Consider the following 20,363-nt stretch of genomic DNA (forward strand, 5'->3'; position numbering starts at 1 on the left):
GGTCAGGGCTGCCCCTTTGGTGCAGGTCGGGACGCGGCAGAGACAGACGGTGGCCATGCACAGACTGCACAGACGCTTAGGAGCTGCTGAAGCCATTAAGGCCTCCGCGGTCCAAGACCTGAGCAAGTGCAGAGAATGGGAAGGAGGATGACACGTTTCCAGGAGACAGCAGAACTGCGGAGTGATTGATGTGCGGAGTAAGTGAGGGGCGGGCTAGGGTCCCTCCCTCTGAGGTTTCAAGCCTGGTGTTGTCATTAACAGAATAGGGAGAGAGGACTTCAGAGGAACGGAATGTGAAGTGGAAAGTCAGCATTTGCAGCTAAATTTGAGAGAAAGAAACCAAAAATGAGTGCTTGTACTTTTTTGTAGACAGATATTTCTGAGTACAGAAAAGGAGGTAGGAAAGGAGGAAGAAGTCTCCACCTTGGTGTTTGTTCTATTTTATTGGAACCAGACAAAATAAATAGTTGCAACCCAGCAATAAAGCACACGTCTGCCGGCTGAAAGATTTGACGTCTGTCTACTTTCTTTGTGTACCTCAATGAAATAATAAAGGGAGAGAATATAATTAAAAACAGAACAGGAGAGAAAAGGAAGTTCTCCTAACTAAGAGAATAGGGGGTCTATGGAGAAACGCTTGGTTAAGATAGAAGTCTCCAGCTCTAGGGAAAGCCTCATGTATAGGACAGAGGTGCCACCCAGCCTATAATACCATAACAGGCAGGTAAAATGGGGATATATGAATAAAAGCCCTTTGCAAATCAAAATTCCATACACTCACTGGGTGACTGTCCCCAGAATGGTGGGGCGTTAGCTCTGCTATGCCCAGGTCCACCCAGTAGGGTTAGGCCAGTGAGGACCATGAGGAGTTCGTTTGGCCCCGCATTGAGGCACATATAAACTCTCTCTCCTGACTTCAACATCACATGCAGCCTTCTGGAGAAGAGTAAGAAGATAAGGTATTCAGGAAGATTAAAGCATTGACTTCTAATTTTCCCCTTTGCTGGAGATGGTATTACAGCCACCCAAAGAGAAGGAGGCCTTGTTTTACAAAGATGATCTGCTTCTGGGTGATTCTCAGGCATGGTACCCACTTTTCTATTATCTGCAGCAACCGGAGGTCAATAGCAGCTGATTGTAGAGGGGTCATAACGTTGCCCCAGCCTGAAAGAAAGTGCACACATGGCGGCCGTGGCTCAGACAGAAGGCAGAAGTACTTTTCAGTGTTTACTATATGTGTTTTGACTTCCAAGATGAGGACTCTTGGATGGAGAAGGCATCTGGTTTAGGAGTAAGAACAAGACTGGAGGAGTCCAAGATGGCAATTCCATAGTGAAGGGGGTGTGGTGTTCTAGAATAGCCCAAAGAAGAAGCCACAACGCAAAGGAAGGAGCACAACATCCAGGATGCTTTTAAGGAGAGAGCATGCCCTCTTAAGAGCTAGAGAGAAATTAAGGGGCCCCCGGGGCTGTTGACTCCAAGCCTATCTGTTTTCTCCAAGTGCCATAAGGGTGTAACCAGGGACACATAGGACTGAACTTTACACGTCTGCAAACCAAGACTAGATGAAGGTAGGAGAGGACAAAAAGCAGTAGCGGAAGCCGTGTCCATTCTGTGTGAGCCCTAAGATGATCCCACCTGTCGCCCAGTAGTGCCCTAAGACCCGAGCTATACACTTTGTCCCAGCCCAGCCTCACTCCTCCCCGTGGTGGGAGAAGACTACAGGGTAAATGGGCTGTGCCAATCCTGAGCCCACATTCCCCTCCCTACCTTGCCCAGGATCCCAATGCCCAGAACAGTGGGATCCTGTCCCCACGGCCCAAGCTTGTTTCCACTGCCTGGCAGGCTGTCTCCCATGTCCCTGTACCCAAGGGCTGACTCTGCTTCTGGAGCAGCATCGGTAGGCTGGAAGTTTTGGGAGGGAACGCGGGATGGACAGTGCTTGGCCATGAAAGGCATAATCTTTAAATATTCAGACAAGAATTATATATGAGCCTCCATCTGTCCTCTTGCCCCAGTTCCTGAAAATATTAGTGTCCACCCAGCAGCCTCTTGGGTGGCATGAGAACCCAAGCAAGGTCAATGGAACTGTCTCCACTGTCTTCTCAGACCATCCATCCATGGGCCCATTTGACCCCTTATCTTTTACTCTTCTTTTGCCATTAGGACACCAAAGCAGCCTCCCTTAGACTTGCATTTCCCCCCTCCCCCCTCAAATACTTTCAATGGGTAAGAGGTGATCCTAATTCCTCCCCACCATCCGGGGCTTCCACTAACTACACCTTCCCTGTCTGGGCCCCCTGCCATAGGAAAGGGTCAGACACCTGAACCAGAGGATAGAAATGAAGTGGACCATTGAGAGGAAACCCCTAAGCTTCGAAGAGAACCTGCAAAGCCTAACATGAATTGTTCGGTAGCTGTAAATAGTGCAAACCTGTGCAAAACTGAGTGCTATTAATATGACACTGGACTGGTGCAATACTCCTATCGTATGGACTCATCACTCCCAGCAAAAGACATGGATGCCATTGGTTGGCCAAGAAAAGGACTTTTAAATGTGTCTGAGTTCCTGAGATACAATTGCTGACACAGAAACCACCTTTTTGGTGACGGCAACAGATACCACCAAGAGCATTATGTGGGGTTGTGTGACTCTTTTGTAGACACATAAAATATTAAGTTATTTTGGAGAACTGCTTTTGTATTTATGCATCTCCCTTTCTAATTTCTGGAATCTGGCTATGGGGTGGTTTTAATGTATGTTATTAGAGCATTTGTTATGTATCAAAGCTGTCAATGGTATTTTGTCATTTTAATATTAGATGATGTACTTCCGCTGACTACCCTGCGTGGAATCTTTGGGCTTAGAAGAAGGGCATTTCTTCATAGAAGGCCCAACTGTTCTCCAACTCACTTCTTAAGGGCAGGCATGGGAATTATAAGGCTCTCATCCCTGTGATGTGTGGATGGAAATACTTACACAAACACACAAAGCAGTCGATTTGCTTGGCAAGTTATATTTTGCTGAGAGTTTTGCATTTGTTGTGATGGATTTTTTTTTATTCTATGATCTCCAATGCTGATGTGATGTTTTAGACACATAGCTGGAGACCTCTCTAGAATTCTGATTTGTGCAAAAATGAAAAAGCTGAGAAACATGATTGGCCAGCAACTTGCAGAGAACTAAGTGGGTCTGTACGTTAGAGAGAGAGGAAAGGCCTTCACATCATAGACTCTGTAGGAAAAATTCAACCATAGAGAGAACATGTGAACTCCCTAGACCAACTTTTTGGTATTTCTTTGGTATTTCAAAGTTGTATAAAAAAATGTTTTACCAGCATGTTATGTGGATCAACAGCATGGTATGTACATATCAACAGCATGACATTTTATCTTAAAGCTTTATCTTCTTGAAGCTTTGGTTCTTCCTATTGTCTTATGCTTTTGAGGAAGCCATTCTTTAAAAATCTTCTATTCAGCCTAGATAATTTCTCTGTAAAATCTCATGCACTTATTCAACACTTGTGGAGCATGTATGTGCCAGGCAGCGTGTAAGGCTTTGGAGATGCTATGGTGAATAAGCAGGTAAGAGTCCCAATGTCTGATTCCCTAAAGGAAGAGCTTTTCTTCTCTTCTTCAATGTCTAAAGAAATGGAACACACTAAATCTAAAATAACAGACTGAACATATGGCTTCCTTCAAACTTTTCCTGATGGCAGCATTTAGCTTGGTTAAGATGATAGCCAGAAATATTTTATGTCCTACTAGTTACAAATAATGTGGTTTCATGGATAAAGCACTGGTTTTGGTCTAAAGATCTAGTTTCTTACTTTTTGCTATCTTTTATTACTTAAATGTATGAAGAATCAAATAAAATCCACCTCTTCTGAGACCTTGTGGTTTAGAATTGGTGAAATAAATACAGCAATGAACTGGAGTTGGTTCTCCCTGCTCCCTAGAGCTGGATTGTTAAATTTTTGTTAATTTTCCAAGTCTGTTGATGTCACATTGGTTGCTTGAAATCAGCCATGATGGGAGCATTTATACCACAAAATAGGCAAATGCTAAAGCTCGGGACTTTTATTCCCCAGAAAGCCAGTCTTTAAACATTTTCCAGCACATCAGTGAATAAAGGGCAGGATAAGTATCCTAATGGTGAAATGGAAAGTTTGGAAGGACATCAATCTGTACAGGATCAAAATGAAGGAAAAGAAGCAAATTAGTACATGAGATTCCAGGCAATATGTGTCCTAGGGGCTAATTTATTATGTAGGGCTGATGTCCGTCTTTTGTTCCTTCTTACAGGTGGCTTTCATGACATTTGGACCCAGGACATTTTTATGTGGCCATTTGGGCTTTGTATATGTTTTTTATTCTTTTTTTAAATTTCAGAATATGATGGGAGTGCAAACGTCTTGGCTACATAAAAGTGATTTTGTACAGCAAACTCAAAAGTCAAAGTTATAAATGTGTCCATCACCCAGATAGCGTGTACTGTACCTGTTTGGTGTGAATTTACTAATCCCCGTCCTCCCCACTCCAGCTTGCTTGATTTCCATTGAATTTTACTACCATATGTGCACATGAGTGTTGATCAATTAATTCCAATTTAGTAGTGAGTGTATGTGGCGTTTGTCTATCCATTCTTGAGATACTTCTCTTAAAAGGATGGTCTCCAGTTCCATCCAGGTTGTTACAAAACGTATTAGTTCACCATTTTTTATGGCTGAGAAATAGCCCATGGTGTACATATACCACATTTTCTTAATCTACTCATGTATTGATGGGCACTTGGGTTGTTTCCACATCTTTGTGATTATGAATTGTGCTGCCATAAACATTCTACTGCAAGTGTCTTTTTAATAAGATGTCTTTTTCTCCTTTGGGTAAATACCTCGTGTAGTGGGATTGCTGGATCAGATGATATGGTTTTTATTCTTTACTCCATTAATGACATAAGCTGTTAGTAAACAAAACATAGAAAATATTCAAAGAATAAAGAGTTTTGAATGTAGAATTACGATAGTCCATTGCTGGACAATAGAATATTCCTAGAGTTTCTGTGGAGAATTGCTTCCACTTGTCTCACTGATTATCTAAGAGTTACAAAATATCTAGTATTGTAACCATTTCATAATGAAATAGGTAAAGCTGTAGCCAACATAATTTATGATATATCCAAATACTGGCTGGCAAATTACATCTTGTTTGTAATTTTGGAAAGTGGAACAAATTTGGTTAAAAGAAAGTTATACTGAGAGAAGAAAACCTGATAAGAGCTAAAACTACACATAGTCCTATTTATTAGTGACTAAAAATTGACAGAAGCGTCAAATACTCCTACAAAATTCAGATATTCAAAATTTAACCCAAGAAAGTTAGAATTTTGTAGAAATAATGAAAACAACCCCCCCCACCCTCACAGGGCAGGAACCTTAAACAGTAAAGTTTTATGAAGACAAAAATCTGTTTGATCAATCACATCTCTGATATAAAGTTTACCAGGCACAGAATTTCTCCCTAAAAACTATTTTCCGTAAAGTTAAAATTAAATGAATTTTAAATGAAAAAATAAAGACCCTCAAATCCTCACACCACACACAAAATTTAATTTGAGCTGGGTCATAGAACTATGTATAAAAGCTAAATATATAAAGCATTTCAAATAAAACTATAAAGCTTTTAAAATAGCTTTAATTTCTTATATTAAAAAGGAAGAAAGGTATAAAATTAAAATAAAACTGAAAAAAGTCTTAGGCAGTTTCACCGTACTATATAAGAAAACTGACCAAGGAATTAAGATCACGTTATGGAGTTTGCTCCAGAAAATATTTTCTCCATGAAAATTATCAATGTTGATATAATGCCAAATAAAATATTTGTGTTTATTAAACATGGAGTTAAAACGTCCTTTGAGGTCACAAAGACCAGATTAAAATAACAGCATACAAACATTTTTACAGTAGTCCAGAATTCTGTCCCATGGTTAGAAAAACTGAATGAATTGCATTTCATCCAAGTCAGAAACTTAAATTAAAAAGAGAGAGAGAGAAAAAGAACATCAAAGCCTCCACTCACCTTTGCAATAGTGACAGAAGTGGTTTAAACATGGTTCTTGTCCATCTGCCTCACCCTCAAATTGAAGCATCTTCCCTCAGATGGTCCAAAAGCCTCACTGCACTATTTCATCTAAGAAATCGTCATCAAAAGAGACATGTACAAGTACTCGTCTGGTTTAATGGGCTTTTTCTGTATCAGGGTGTGCTTAGTTTATTCCAAGATCTTTGACCTAAACATCTGATAAGATGATGACAAGTATCTTAAAGTCCTACCTGCCTCAGAGATCTCATGGTCTCCTTCTTCTGAAGCTATTCTGGTCAAAGCGTAGTTGATGGAACAGAATATAAATCTGCCCCAACTTCTCAAGACTGTCAGTCAGTTGCACGTGCTCCCTCCCCCACCCCACCTCCACCCATTGAGGTCCACTGGGCTCTCGTTCTGTTCACTCAGAATATCTACTTCCGGTAAACGGAGCCGGCCTATGGCCCCGAATCCAGCTTCCAACATAAGCTGGATCCTAACTGACTGATTTCTGGACTGTGGGAGAACAAAGGAGGTGGATCCTAACTGACTTGAGTGGCTGGACATTAAGGGAAGCTCCTTGTGATGGTCCAGCTCAGGATGACCAGAGAAGTCTGACATCTACATTTGATGCACGATGCCCTGATTTTGCAAAGTTGCCAGCTTTAGCAGACGCTGTCTTCCAGTCCTTCCCGTATCCCTGTGCACTTGGCACATCCATGCTTGGTGGCCTGATTGCCATATGCCAACTTTGCCTGAGAGCTGTCTTTGGCCACTAGAGCCCATTCTGTCCACACAGGGGCTTGTTGGAAGTTCTTGTGAACTAAAGCCTCCTGGGGACAGTTCTCAGCCAGTGACTGGGAGGAGTTAGTGGAGAAATACCCCAGCACCCCCTTCTTCTTTTGGGGCAACTCTAAGGCATGGCCTGCACTGGTTCCCAGAGCCCCCCAGAGGGCTGACTTCCCGTTGCCCACAGTGGCTCCTTACTTGGTAAAGCACCGTGTGTCACTTTCCCTTCCTGCCCTGGGTCACATTCCCATTCCCCTGTTAGTGTCACCTGAAGTCACCTCTAATGATACCCTTGGACATGAATCCTTGTCTCAGGATCTCTGGAGACAGTGAATTCAAACATTCTGAAAATGAATTACTTAATATTAATATATTGTGTCTGAAGTGTGGACTTAATCCAAGAACCTCCAATTAAAAGCAACCACCTACATAGACTCTTTTACCGTCATGGACAGAGAGCCTTGGAAAAGAAAGCTCTAAAGTCAAGAGCTAACAGGTTAATAAGGAGACCCCACAACCCCACTCCTCTGTCCATGGGATTCTTTGGGTTAAGAGCCGAGGTGGCTTAGGATGCTTCCGCACTGTATTATGGGAAGTCACTGCACACGTGTGCAGTGTTTTGTGACCATTTATCACGTGGAGCTTTTCAAGTGAAGAGGTTTAAAAATGCAGTTGATCCTTCAACAACATAGGTTTGAACTGTGTGGATCCACTTATACATGGATTTTTTTTTCAATAAATATGTTGGAAATTTTTTTCTTGGAGATGTGTGACAATTTGAAAAAACTCTTGGAAAAATATGTAGCCTAAGAATATTGAAAAAATTAAGAAACAGTTAGATATGTCATGAATGAATAAAATATGTGTTGTTCTACCTTTTAGGAAGCCTAACCAATAACAGTAGGCGATAATTGGTTAAGTTTGGGGAGAGTCAAAAGTTATACTTGGACTTTCTGCTGCCAGGGGGTTGACAGGCCCCCCTACTCCCCACGTTGTTCAAAAGTCAATTGTACTCATACTTTTCAATGACCTTGGAGGTAGCTACTTCTCCCTGCCTCCTCCCTCTCCATGCTCCAGGTGGACAGAGTCCACCAGCCCCAAGGCCTGAGCCACAGGTTCAGGAGAAACTGTCATTCGAGGAAGGAAGAAGGGATGTCCGCAAAGGTAGAGAAAAGAGATCCGTGAGAGGCTAGTTCTTGAATGGCCCAAGGGGAAAATGAAGGCACTGGGTGGGAAGTGAGAGAGGCAGATTCCTATCCCAGGAAAGGAGGACTTTCTAACAAGCAGAGAGGCTCACCTGTCACCCTGGTGGGGGGCCACACAGCCAGTGGCTACCTGAGCACTGGCGAAGGTTTCTGCAGTGTGGACAAGGTGAGAGTTTCTGTGAGTCTGTGAACCAGTTTTCCAAGGAGGGAAGGGATCAGCCCCATTTCCAGGCCACCAGAATCAGCCCCATTTCCAGGCCAACCCTATAAGTGGCATAAATGACAGTTTACCCCCAGCACCTTGTTTTAAAAAAAAAAAAGGAATTTGGCCCAGCGTGGTGGCTCATGCCTGTAATCCTAGCACTCTGGGAGGCCAAGACAGGAGGATCGCTTGAGCTCAGGAGTTCGAGACTAGCCTGAGCAAGAGCGAGACCCCGTCTCTACTAAAAATAGAGAAATTTAGCTAGGCGTGGTGGCACATGCCTGTAGTCCCAGATACTCAGGAGGCTGAGACAGGAGGATCACTTTAGCCCAGGAGTTGAAGGTTGCTGTGAGCTAGGCTGACGCCACAGCACTCTAGCCTGGGCAACAGAGCAAGACTCAGCTCAAGGAAAAAAAAAAAAAAAAAAAAAAGGAATTTGTCTTATTTCCTCACTTACTCTTAGGAATATTGAGGCACTGAGCCTCATTCCTCCCAATTCTACTTTAAAAAATGGGGAGTAAGGGGACTGGCAATATAGTTCTTTGCATCTGACTTCTTACTTTTTCAAAAATTAGTTTCTCTTTTCAGTGCAAAGTTCGCATGATCTTAAAACTGTTAAAAAAAAAAATTGACTAGCCAGGCGCGGTGGCTCATGCCTGTAATCCTAGCACTCTGGGAGGCCGAGGCGGGAGGATCGCTTGAGGTCAGGAGTTCAAGACCAGCCTGAGCAAGAGCGAGACCCCGTCTCTAATAAAAATAGAAATAAATGATCTGGACAGCTAAAAATATATATAGAAAAAAATTAGCCGGGCATGGTGGTGCATGCCTGTAGTCCCAGCTACTCGGGAGGTCGGGAGGCTGAGGCAGGAGGATCGCTTAAGCCTAGGAGTTTGAGGTTACTGTGAGCTAGGCTGACGCCACGGCACTCTAGCCCAGGCAACAGAGCGAGACTCTGTCTCAAAAAAAAAAAAAAAAAATTGACTATTGAGTGGGGGAAAACCGGTGTTGGACAGTGACACAAGATGCTTTAAATTTTTTTTTTAATCCACATACTTTGAATTGTCCAGCCAGAGCCTGGAATAACGTTTTTCTGTCCAACTTGTAAAATCTGTGGTAATACGAAGATAATTATGGAAATATTCAGAAACTTCCCTGGATCCAGACACAGAGCCGCCGCCACTTGCTTGAACCTCTCTTAGAAAAGACAAAAAGCATTAAAGAGAGAGAAGACCTGTTGCTGTGGGAGCGGGCTAAGGAACCAGGCAAAAAGGTGAAGTGCATGTCTCAGATTTGGACTTGACCTGACAGGTCCCCTGGGGTGAGTCACTTTCTCCTACTTTGGTCAATTTGGCTGTAAAATAATTATAATAACGAGGTCTTGTTTACTAAGACTGAAGTCCGTGTTGCCTTGCTTCCTTCAACTGCTAAAAAGAAAAACTGAAGGAAGTGATTAGAAAGCTTTTGGAGCCAACTCTCACGCAGCTTGGGATGGAAAACCCATAACTTGAATCTGCCAAGAGTCTTTTAAATCGGACTTGTGAGTGGTGGATTCCAATGTAATTGAAACTGTTGCTTCTCTTATGGGTTTGCACTTGTGACCTAAAGCAAATAAAATAGGAAGGAGGGAACAAGGGATTGGGGTGAGGTTGGTCAAAATATTCAAACTTCCAGTTAGACAGCAGGAATAAGTCTAAGAGATCCATTGTGCAATATGGTGACTATAGTTAATAACAGTGTATTGTATATTTGAAAATTGCTAAGAGGGTAGATTTTAAATGTTCTCACCACAAATAAATGACAAGTGTGTGAGGTAATGCATATATTAATTAGTTTGATTTGCCATTCCACAATGTATATATATTTCAAAACACCATAATATATACCTTCTTTTTTTTTTTTGAGACAGAGTCTCACTTTGTTGCCCAGGCTAGAGTGAGTGCCGTGGCGTCAGCCTAGCTCACAGCAACCTCAAACTCCTGGGCTCAAGCGATCCTCCTGCCTCAGCCTCCCGAGTAGCTGGGACTACAGGCATGTGCCACTATGCCCGGCTAATTTTTCTATATATATATTTTTAGTTGTCCATATAATTTCTTTCTATTTTTAGTAGAGACGGGGTCTCGCTCTTGCTCAGGCTGGTCTCGAACTCCTGACCTTGAGCGATCCACCTGCCTCAGCCTCCCAGAGTGCTAGGATTACAGGCGTGAGCCACCGCGTCCGACCAATATATACCATTTTTACTTGTCATTTGAAATAATAAAATACAATAGGAAGGGTATGGTTTGATTAAATAAATTAAAAGAAGAGAAGGAGAGGGAAGGAGAGAGGAGGGGAGGGAAGAGGAGGGAAGGGAAAGAGAGGGGAGGGAACAAGCCCCTCTCTGAATAGATCTCAGACCCTTTATCTTGCCAAGATCTGGCCTGTGCCCAGGCAGAGCAAAGGCTGGAAGAATGCCAGTGATTCAACCCAGCTCCGTTGATCAGTGAACTGGAAATTAGGGACTCTGTGCGTCAGTCCTACTCGGCCAGCCCACAGCCAAGGTCCAGGTGGTGGCCTTGGCACCTGGCCTCAGTGGCTGTCAGTAGAATGGGCTGGAGACCCAGCCTTGAGCAGTGCTCAACAGGCAGCCGGCGCAGCCTGGAGCTCGGCCAGAGGACTCGGGCGTCCTTTCTGTTTTTAAGGACAGACCTTCCTTCACCTCAACAGTCGCTCTCAGGGCCACGTGGAAAGCCACCGCTAGGTTTACTATAAAGCCACAGAGCCTGGTATTCCTGGGAGAGTGAGGAATAGCCACTTCTTTCCTTTGTCCTTTAGCCTGGACTAGCGCGACCGGCTCCGTTTACATTCTTTCAGTGGTGTTATTGAAAGGGCTTGGCAGCTCCAAAATGTTTGCAGTGTCCTTCCTTCCATTAGGGCTGTCTTTCTTTTTTTTTCTTTCTTTTTTTTTTTTTTTTTTTGCTAGCTTTTAGCTAGCATCTGGAAAGATCCACGGAGGGACACACTGGACTTGTTTTTCAAGAATCTGCTTTATCCTTCAGGACAACCAGGAAAAGAGCTAGCTGCCACCGTGTAATTCTGGAGGAATTTCACAGCCTTTCAAACTACGGTACCTTTTCGTTTCCTACTCCAGCCAATTACTAGGGTGGTTTTGGGATGAAATTGCTGGGGTGACATCTGCAGGGAGGGACAGGTAACCATGAGTGGAAAGGAAAAGTTATCATTTTAAATTGTATTTAATTGCTGTCAATATTGAGTCAAGGTGTTAGAGATTATGCTTTGGGAAGAAAACCATAGGTACAACAGGAAAGAACTTGAACCAGAACTTCTTTGGGGCTCCGAAAAACTTTATTTTTAGAAATAATAATAAGCTCCACACTGTCTGCTCCAGCTGTTGGACGGTCCCCAACATTTCATTCTGTGGGATGGTACGTACCTGCTGTGGCACCCCGGGGTGTGTTCCTGCCACCTGCTCTCATCTCCACCTTGGAGCAGCCTTATGAGGAAGGGGAGATGCCACCTGCATCTCCAAGAATCTGCCTGCCCGGCGTGGAATCCAAAATGGATGGTGAATCGCAACTACTTGAGGTTAAAGTACATGCATGCAGTTTTCAGGCAGCTAATTAAAACGAACTATTCATAGTTCACTTCTGGAACCCAAGCTGCTCCATTGCTATAGGCAAAATCCTCTGCCTGCCCTGGCTCATCAGAACGGGTTCGTATATGGAAAACTTCAGAACAGAACAAAGAAACTTAGGTCTGGATGAGGAATGAAGTCTTGGCTCTCATTTAGCAATTCCTGAACTGCCAGGCTAAGTCGAATCCCCTGCTGGGAAAACGTCTGAAAGAAAAGGAATTGCAGACATCACAGACATCAGGCTTGGCTCACAGCAGTGGACGCTTTTCCATTCGTGTGCTTCTGGGTCTAAACGGGTCACCATTTGCACTCCACGGTTTGAGTGTGGAGCCCGTTCTGCTCTCGGTTCGGAGCACAGCACTGTGTTTTCTTTCTGGAGTTGCTCCAGCCTGCGGACTTTGCTGATGAGGGATGAGCCCGAGAACCTGAACCTCTGCAGTCAGCAGAATTGCACGCTCCTTTCTCAGGAGGGTTCTGGAACGCTGGCCTTCATCCCGGTGGGATCGCAAGTGGAAGGAAATGGAGGAGAGATGCCGCTGAACCTTTAAAGTGACCGAGCCGTGGAGCAATGACTCAAATAGGTGAAGGTCCCGGAAGGAGGGACGGGAGTGCGCTATGTCGTTATTTTTTCCTAGATGAGATTCCACGAACAAGTCATCACAGCTCACTAGGAAAGCGAGCAGAGAGGCAAATTCGGAGCCAAAAGGAGCCTTTCTGCAAAGGTTGCTCCCTCGTTCATGTGCACTTTTCAGCAATGGATTTATACTTTTTCGCTTACTGAAACATCCCTAATGCCACCCTTGATGTCCCTTTTGTGCCGCTGGCTCTCTGCCACCTGACTAATAATGAAATAGCCTCAGTAAACCTGCAGCGGCTGCCTGGGCTTTGGTGCCTCCCCCACCCCACCCCTGCAGCTGAACTGCTTTTAATATTCCTTAATGGTGCAAAAGATGTTTTTGCTGACTGTTTCTTTTACTGTCCTTCCACTGTGATGGTCATGTTTGGGACAAGCACGTCCTGTGTATGTTATGGCAAGAAGAGCTGGATGAGGAAGGGGAGGGTGGTTTTATTCCTGCTCCTGGGACAGCTTCACTGGGAAAGGAAGGGTTTGGAGGCAGACCCCCTCAAACGCACACGGGCTTGGGCCAGGTCCTCTGCCTGCCGAGGTGTGTATGTATTTCACTTAGAAGGGAATGTTGAAGGCTTTGTGGCCCAGAGAGAAGGATTATAGGGTGTTGAGGACCCAGCAGGGGAAATTCCAAGCTCAAGTAGCCACAGTTATAATTCAGAACTGGGCTGTTATCCTGCCTTTAAATTTTTCTCCACGTTCCGAAGTTCACCCCCACCCCCTTGGATGATCATAAAGCTGTTTGTTTACTTGTTGTCCCCTTCCATGAACTGATCTCTGTAAACAGTGACACAGGATTTCATCCAAATAGTTCTGATTTCTAAGGAGAAAAATAGAGGGATTTCTTCCCAGTGCCCTTCTGTTGACCTTGCCTGGGAGAGAGGGCTAACAGAGCTAAGAATGACCTCACCCCCTTCCAACAGGACTTCCTGGGACATACAGGACTTCATTCTTTGGCTGTCCCTCTGTGATCAGCCACATTAAATCTATAAGCTTTCAGAGCTGATTATGGTGACATCTAATATTGGTCCCTTTTGGACTTGAGCGTGAGGTCAAGCAAACACACAAAGCAATCATTATGCTTCCCGCTGTCCCAAGCACCGCCGCAACGTCAGCTCAGAGGTGGGAGGTGGGGCAGCGAGGTGGGGCACAGATGAGGAACTGTGGCCGGGGCAGGAAATCAGGCTGAAAGGAGATGTAAGGGCTTGGTGGGAAATAAATGGCACTGTGTTGTTGACGGAAAAAGATCTTGGCAGGACTGTTGTTGTGAGTGTTCTGTGGCTTAGAAAGGAATTTCCTACAGGCTGGACTAACCATTAAAAATGTCTCTACCTTCAGGAGTCCCCGGCGTGCAGTGGAGCCTCACCGGGGGAAATGTCAGCTTGGACCATGGGTGCCCGCGGTCTGGACAAGCGAGGAAGTTTCTTTAAGGTAAAAAGAAGCCTTGATGGGGATCTGGGTTGCTCCCTTTGCCTGGCTGCCTGGGGAGCTGCAGGCACTCCGTGGCGCTGCAGAGGCGAGTCTGCTGTCTGAGCCAGCTCCCGCTCAGAGAGCTCGGCTGAGCCCAGCCCCTGCTTGGTAGCGCGGTTTCCAGCAGGTTGGAGGTTCTGAGATTTAGGACTGTCGTGCAGGCACAGGACTCAGGCACAGAGAGACTGTGTAAGACGCTGAGGCTTCTTTATTTGTGGACAGCTCAGCTTTTCCTTTTTCAGCTGCATGGTTTTATGATGGAAGCTGGACTTTGCCTTCCAATAAATTAATGCTAAAGTCTCCTGTGTTCTACCCTTTGTTTGTATGAATCACTTAAGTGCTCCAAAAAAAAAAAAACAAACAGATTCCTGGGCCTCACCCTCGCCTGATTAAATGTTATTGTCTGGTGTATTTTATCAAATACTCCAAAGGCCACTTACGCTAAGGCAAGAAAGACACAAGACAACTTGGTTAAAACTGTACAGCTTTTCTGTATTCATGTTGATGTTAATGGGATTAAATTACCTTGCTAGCTTAAAGAGACAAGATTTTAAATGGTATTTTAGACACTGTGTGTATGTGTTTCATGAAGACTCTGTGGTCATTTCTAATTTTTACTTGGGAATTAATTCTCTTCTTGTGGCTTTTTGCTTTATTTCCTTTTACTCACCCTCAAATTAATGCATCCTCATTGTAGAAAATTTGGAAAATACAGAATCATGTAAAAAAGGTAGAAAATGGAGGTAAAATGTGCGTTTGAAATCTGTCATAGGCAGGTGTTCCAATACCAGATCTTATCCCCCAGGGAGGGACACGAAGGACACTTGATTGCTTTATTGCGGAGGAAAAGTAACTGTGTGTAATCATTACCGCAACCCTTATGGGTTGCATGTATTTATTAACTTTTATTTACATGTTTCCTGTTTCCAAGAGACCAAAACTGATTATGGTCAACTGTTGACTCTACAGAAATCTGTCAGAGGAACAGCAAAGCTAAAGCAAAGCTAGATTCATTAAACCTACTCCATAAGCGAGAACAGCACCAGGTCACAGTCTTCTCAGTGTCTAAGCGAGCGGCGGTTGTGAGACACAGTTATAAGATTTGGGAGTCTAGGCCCAAGTCCTTCCAGCTGCATTTTTCAAGCTGTAGAACTGAATGGACTTCAGTGAAGTATGTTACGTAATAGCTTGGGATTGGTGGATACAGCAAGACTAGGGTCCTGAAGTGAGTCTTGACAAGTGAATCATTGTTTGATAAGTGAATTGTTTTCCCAGGTGAGCAAACTGTTTGCCAGGACCAATTATTTTGTAGGTTATTTCCTGCAGTGAGCCGTGAAGTTATTTACAGGCATACCGCCTTAACTTAACTTTCTGGGCTAGTACATCCTGGAAGAAAGACTTAAGTTGTGTTGACACAGATGGTCTCAATCCTCAGGCCTAATAGTTAAGCTATGTGGACATAAGTAGTCTCACTTCTCAGCTGATTTACTCAATTTTAGTCAGACCTGTACAACCACCACCCCCAGGAGGCAGATGAGAGGTGGGGAGCACCCCAAGTCTCCTGTAGACCAAGAGCCAAACCCACTGGTTCTTCCGACTCTCTCCCACCAGGTTCCTGGGTTGCGCTTATGCTGAGATATTTATCTCCCCCGGTAGAAGGGATGATCCCAAACCTTTCTGTAACCCAAAGCACTGCCTAAATCAGCCTAAATATCGGCTAGTCCATAATTACCACCTTACAGAGCTCAGGAAGCAGAGTGGCGTTGTATCTTCCATAGTATTTACATGTTAAAGCCAAAGCAAAAGAAGAAAATGGAGTTTAGTCAAAATTGCCTTTGAAAATTCCTCAGGAAGGTGCCCTGTCGGATCCAATATACTACCTATCGTGAAGTCCATTGTAGCCAGTTTTTCCTGCAGTTTTGGGAAAACCATGTTTGTTTTCATTTTAGTTTTCAGTGGGACAGCAGGGAAAGTAGTTGACTTTTATCTCTGGGCTGTGCTCTGGGAAAGAATCCATCAGGCAAGAGGTGAGAGGCCTGCCTGAACCTGCTGAGGGCGAATCCTACCTTATAAGCCCTCCTGAGTCAAATACCCTTGAGGAAAATGTTGGCAAAAGGCCTGCCCTATTTAACTGGTTGTCTATATATATATATTTTTTCATTTTTTGTGGAGCTTCAATTGTTTAATTTATTGAAGTTAGATGTTTCATGTAAATGATATAGTTACTTTATACTTTCCTTCTGTCCTCTTCTTTATAGACATTTTTATTCTTTGCTATGACTATTCCATAATTAGTCACCAGCATTAGGCATGTGGTTATCTACAAGGTTGAAGTAAACTGCCCTTTGGACGTCTAGTACTGACTCTTTGGAAGTTCATTTTTAACAAGCTGGAGGAGAGTTCAGTGCTGAGATGGTTTGTCACTCAGCCCCTCCTGGGACCCACTGGCCCTGCTTTATTTTGACTCACATCTTTTATTTATTTATTTTAGACAAAGTCTCACTCTGTTCCCCAGGTTAGAGTGCTGTGGCATCTGTCTAGCTCACAGCAACCTCAAACTCCTGGGCTCAAGTGATCCTCCTGCCTCAGCCTCCCAAGTAGCTGGTACTACAGGCATGCGCCACCATGCCCAGCTAATTTTTTTCTATATATATTTTTAGCTGTCCATATAATTTCTTTCTATTTTTAGTAGAGACGGGGTCTCACTCTTGCTCAGGCTGGTCTCGAACCTCTGACCTAGAGCAATCCTTCAGCCTTGGCCTCCTAGGATTATAGGCGTGAGCCACTGCGCCCGGCCTGACTCACATCTTTTAAGCACCTGTGATCATCCAAGCTCTGTACTCAGCCAGGGAGAGAAAAAAAACCAGAAGCCACACCTGACCTCATGGAACTTTCAGTCTGGTAGCAAAGAAAGATAGTAATCAAATAATGACAACACCAAACACATAATTATAAGTTATAAAAGGAAACAATGCTTCATGTGAGAAGTAAAAAGGGCTCTGAGAATGTATGACCTAACCTGGTGTTCCAGAGAAATCTTTCCTGAGGAAGTGGCCTTTGGCTGGAGAGCTGAGGTTGGCACCAGACTGTCTAGGAGGAGGGCGGGTGGAGCTAAGTTTCAGAGTGACGCTTATGCTACCGCGGTGCATTTCTCAGGAACGTCAATGATGCCCTATAACTGGGTGGGATCATTTCAAAAAGTGCGGGGATTTTTGGTTGCATTCTTGGCTCATAGCTGAATTCCACACGTGTAGTATCCCTTTCTTGGCTGTTGGCGCTCACATGATTTTGCGTAAAGCACAGATAGTTGAAAGGCCATGATTGGACAGCTTTTTTCTCGTTATCCTCCCCTATCCAGTTTGTGTTTCTAAACCTCAGTTGCTGACCGCGAGTAGGAAGCCTTGATTTGTGGTTTCCCATCTGTCCTGGCTCATGGAAATGACTCAGATAAGTCGGAGGACAGGAGGCTCGAGGGTAACGCATGGATCGTCTGAGGGTTCTGGGATAACTGAGCATGCTCCGTGGTTCTTGTTCATGTGGAATCACATCCTGGAAGCTCTGGCCACATACATCCTATGTTGGACAAATACATTTTCCACAGTCTTCTGCAGCATGATTGTTAATTTTCCACAACCCTCTGTGAAAAATGATATCTTCCTGCTCTATAAAACACATGGCAGGGGCAAGGGGTAGACACCTTAGGCAAGGCAGCCAGAGTTATCTGTTTCTGAGTCATAGAAGGGAACAGCTATTGCTATTAGATTTCAAGGGTGCATTGAATTAAAGAGTTTGTGTAAGAAAGACATCATGTAGGTTGGAGAAGTTCTAGGTGGTCCTGAGTTCGGGGCAGGGATGTTCAAAGTCATCCTTGATCCCTCCTTTTCCTGCATCCCACCACTTCCCCACAGCACCCCACTCCCCCCACCATCCAGTGCTGACAACTCCTCCTCATGTCTCCAAAATCCACACCCTTCTTTCCTCTCTTGTGTCCACCTTCCTACTTAGGTTCTCATTCTTTCATTTGTGTGTTCATAGTCCACCACCAAATGTGTGTGTGTGTATGTGTGTGTGTTTGTTTTCTCCCAAACCATTCCATCCATCCGTGCCACCTGCTGGAAGACTCTGGTTCTTGCTGGGCACAGGACCAAGTCTGCACTCTTCACCTTGTCGTTCAAGAACTTTCAGGCTGTGCTTCTACCTTCCCGCCACGGCAGCATCAGGGGTCTGCTCCAGGGGTCCAATCCCACTGATCCCTGGCCCCCAGGCTTTGCTCACCACCTCCCCTCTTCCCCCCTCCACCTCTGCCCATCAGCCCCCACCTGTCCTTCCAGGCAGGACAGACACACTTTACCCATTGATAGTGGAGCTCTCATGGGCTGAGCTGGTATCTGCCTTTACTTTTGTCTGAAGACAAAATTGTGGCAGAAATGTTATGTATGAAGGCCCAGCTGTGGTCCGATGTAGCACCAGGAAATAAAACTTCAATCCGTAACTCACAGCCCCGCCATGAGGAACCTGTTCTTCCCTTTTGTCACCACAGCCCTGACCCTGAAAGGGATCCTCTTATAGCAAAGAACGAGGCCAGAAAGGGACGAGTGTGACAATTTTAATTCTTACAGGGCCTGCCTTTGGGCTTCCTGGACCAGCCTGCCCTCCCCAGCCTCAGCGAGTGAGCAGAGTTCCCACTCCCTGGGTGGCCTCTCTTGGCCTCCTGTGGCCTCTGGGATAGGGTGTGAGTTGGTCTTAACTGCCCAAGAAGAAAATGTGTTTTAACTACAGGGACATTACTCTCCTGTGCCTCAAAACCACTCAGGCTGTGGAGAGATCCTGAACCTGGGCTCAGAAACCAGCTGGGGTTGTTCGCGGGCCCAGCCCGGCAGCGGAGGTTCCATCTGAGAGACCCTCTTTGGTCGTGTCTCATGGTTTGTAACAAGGTGCCTCCTACTCGTCTTTCAGGAACAGAAAGCCTGTCATTATAAATCAGGGAAGGCGTGGAAGAGCTTTCTGGCACCACCAAGACCAGACAAGTGACTGGCTTTGAAGAAACCAAATTCCTAGACTCTGGTTCTACCAGATAGGTAAACCAGAGGTGATGATTCACTTAGCTGAGTTCCCATAACAACCAGTCTCCCCTTGGCGTTTGAAAAAGTATTTGGTTTTCAAAACTTCCATCTGCAGAGCAAATTTTCATTCACCCAGAACTGGCACAACTGTACATCTCGGGCCTCAGTGATCCCAACACTTGACTTTTTGGATTTATGTGTGAGTGGAAAGTCATTTCTGGGCATGCACAGCCAAAGACAACAATTTACTGTCACATAGTAGTGGACAGAGATGGCAGGGGCATGAGAAATGAATGATGGGTAGAGCCAAAACCCACATTTTATCAATAATTTCATCAAGCACATCCTTACATGGATCTGTGGATGCTTCAAAGCCGTAGAGATGAGTGTTGCCCCGTCAGTTTCCCAGCAGTTCCCCGGCCAGTGAATAGACAGGATGTCACCTGCCAAGTGTCCATCCAGGGAGGCACATCCACATGACCTATTGCTGGACAGCTCTAAGCACTTTGCAGTGGAAACAGTAGAATGATTAGAGATTTAGTCAGAGCAATTGGCCTAGTCACAATTTACCCATAATAATATTGCAAAGCATGCCTGACATCAGTATGTAGGTGTGTCCCTTGTTTTCCATGAATAAATTCTTTGTAGATACTTATACCTGGAAAGGCCTCAGACCAGTGCTGTCCCATAGAAACACAGTGTAAGCCACAGATGTCATTTTAAATTTTCTTGTAGCCACATTAAAAATATTAAAAAGAAAACAAGTGAAATTGATTTTAAAATTATATTTTATTTAATCAAATATATCTAAAATATTATCATGTCAACACATGAGTATAAAAATTATTAATCAGATATTTTACACTTTTTTGTACCATGTCTTTCCTAATTGACAAAAATTGTGCATATTAATTGTATACAACATATTATTTTGAGACATGTATTGTACCACATCTTTGAAATCCAGTATTTTACATTCAGTGTGTCTCAATTCAAACCAGCTACATTTCAAGAATTCAGTAGCCACATGTGGCCAGTGGCTGCCATACTAGACAGCAAAGGCTGGTGTTTATCTGGTCTAAACTCCTCCTTTTACAGATGGGGAAACTGAGGCCCAGGGCTGGTTAGTGTACATCAGGGATTGGAGTTGGACCTGGCTTGACTTTTCTCTGTGTCTCCCCACCCCAGGTGGCCCCCCGACTCTGGTTTCTCTCTGACTGCCTTCCCCCTGTTCTAGCTCCCTCTCCCAAGAAACTCGGTCTGGAGAGGTCAGAGGGATGGTGGCCTCTCTTTA

General features: G+C 44.4%; 1 protein-coding gene across 3 annotated transcripts in view; it reads left to right on the forward strand.

The window, feature by feature from the left end:
* Nucleotides 1–20,363, forward strand: part of RIN2 (Ras and Rab interactor 2) — a 212,291-nt gene that overhangs the window by 103,358 nt on the left and 88,570 nt on the right. For 2 of the 3 annotated variants that reach the window (XM_069495860.1, XM_069495861.1), the window contains exon 3: nt 13,875–13,967. In XM_069495860.1, the coding sequence (XP_069351961.1) occupies nt 13,911–13,967 (57 nt within the window). In that variant the 5' untranslated portion in view covers nt 13,875–13,910. Of the gene's footprint in view, nt 1–11,232; nt 11,381–13,874; nt 13,968–20,363 lie in introns of those variants that run through there. The other variant, XM_069495863.1, reaches the window with a different exon arrangement.

Source organism: Eulemur rufifrons, chromosome 20 (genome assembly GCF_041146395.1).
Source record: "Eulemur rufifrons isolate Redbay chromosome 20, OSU_ERuf_1, whole genome shotgun sequence".
Lineage (NCBI taxonomy): Eukaryota > Metazoa > Chordata > Mammalia > Primates > Lemuridae > Eulemur > Eulemur rufifrons.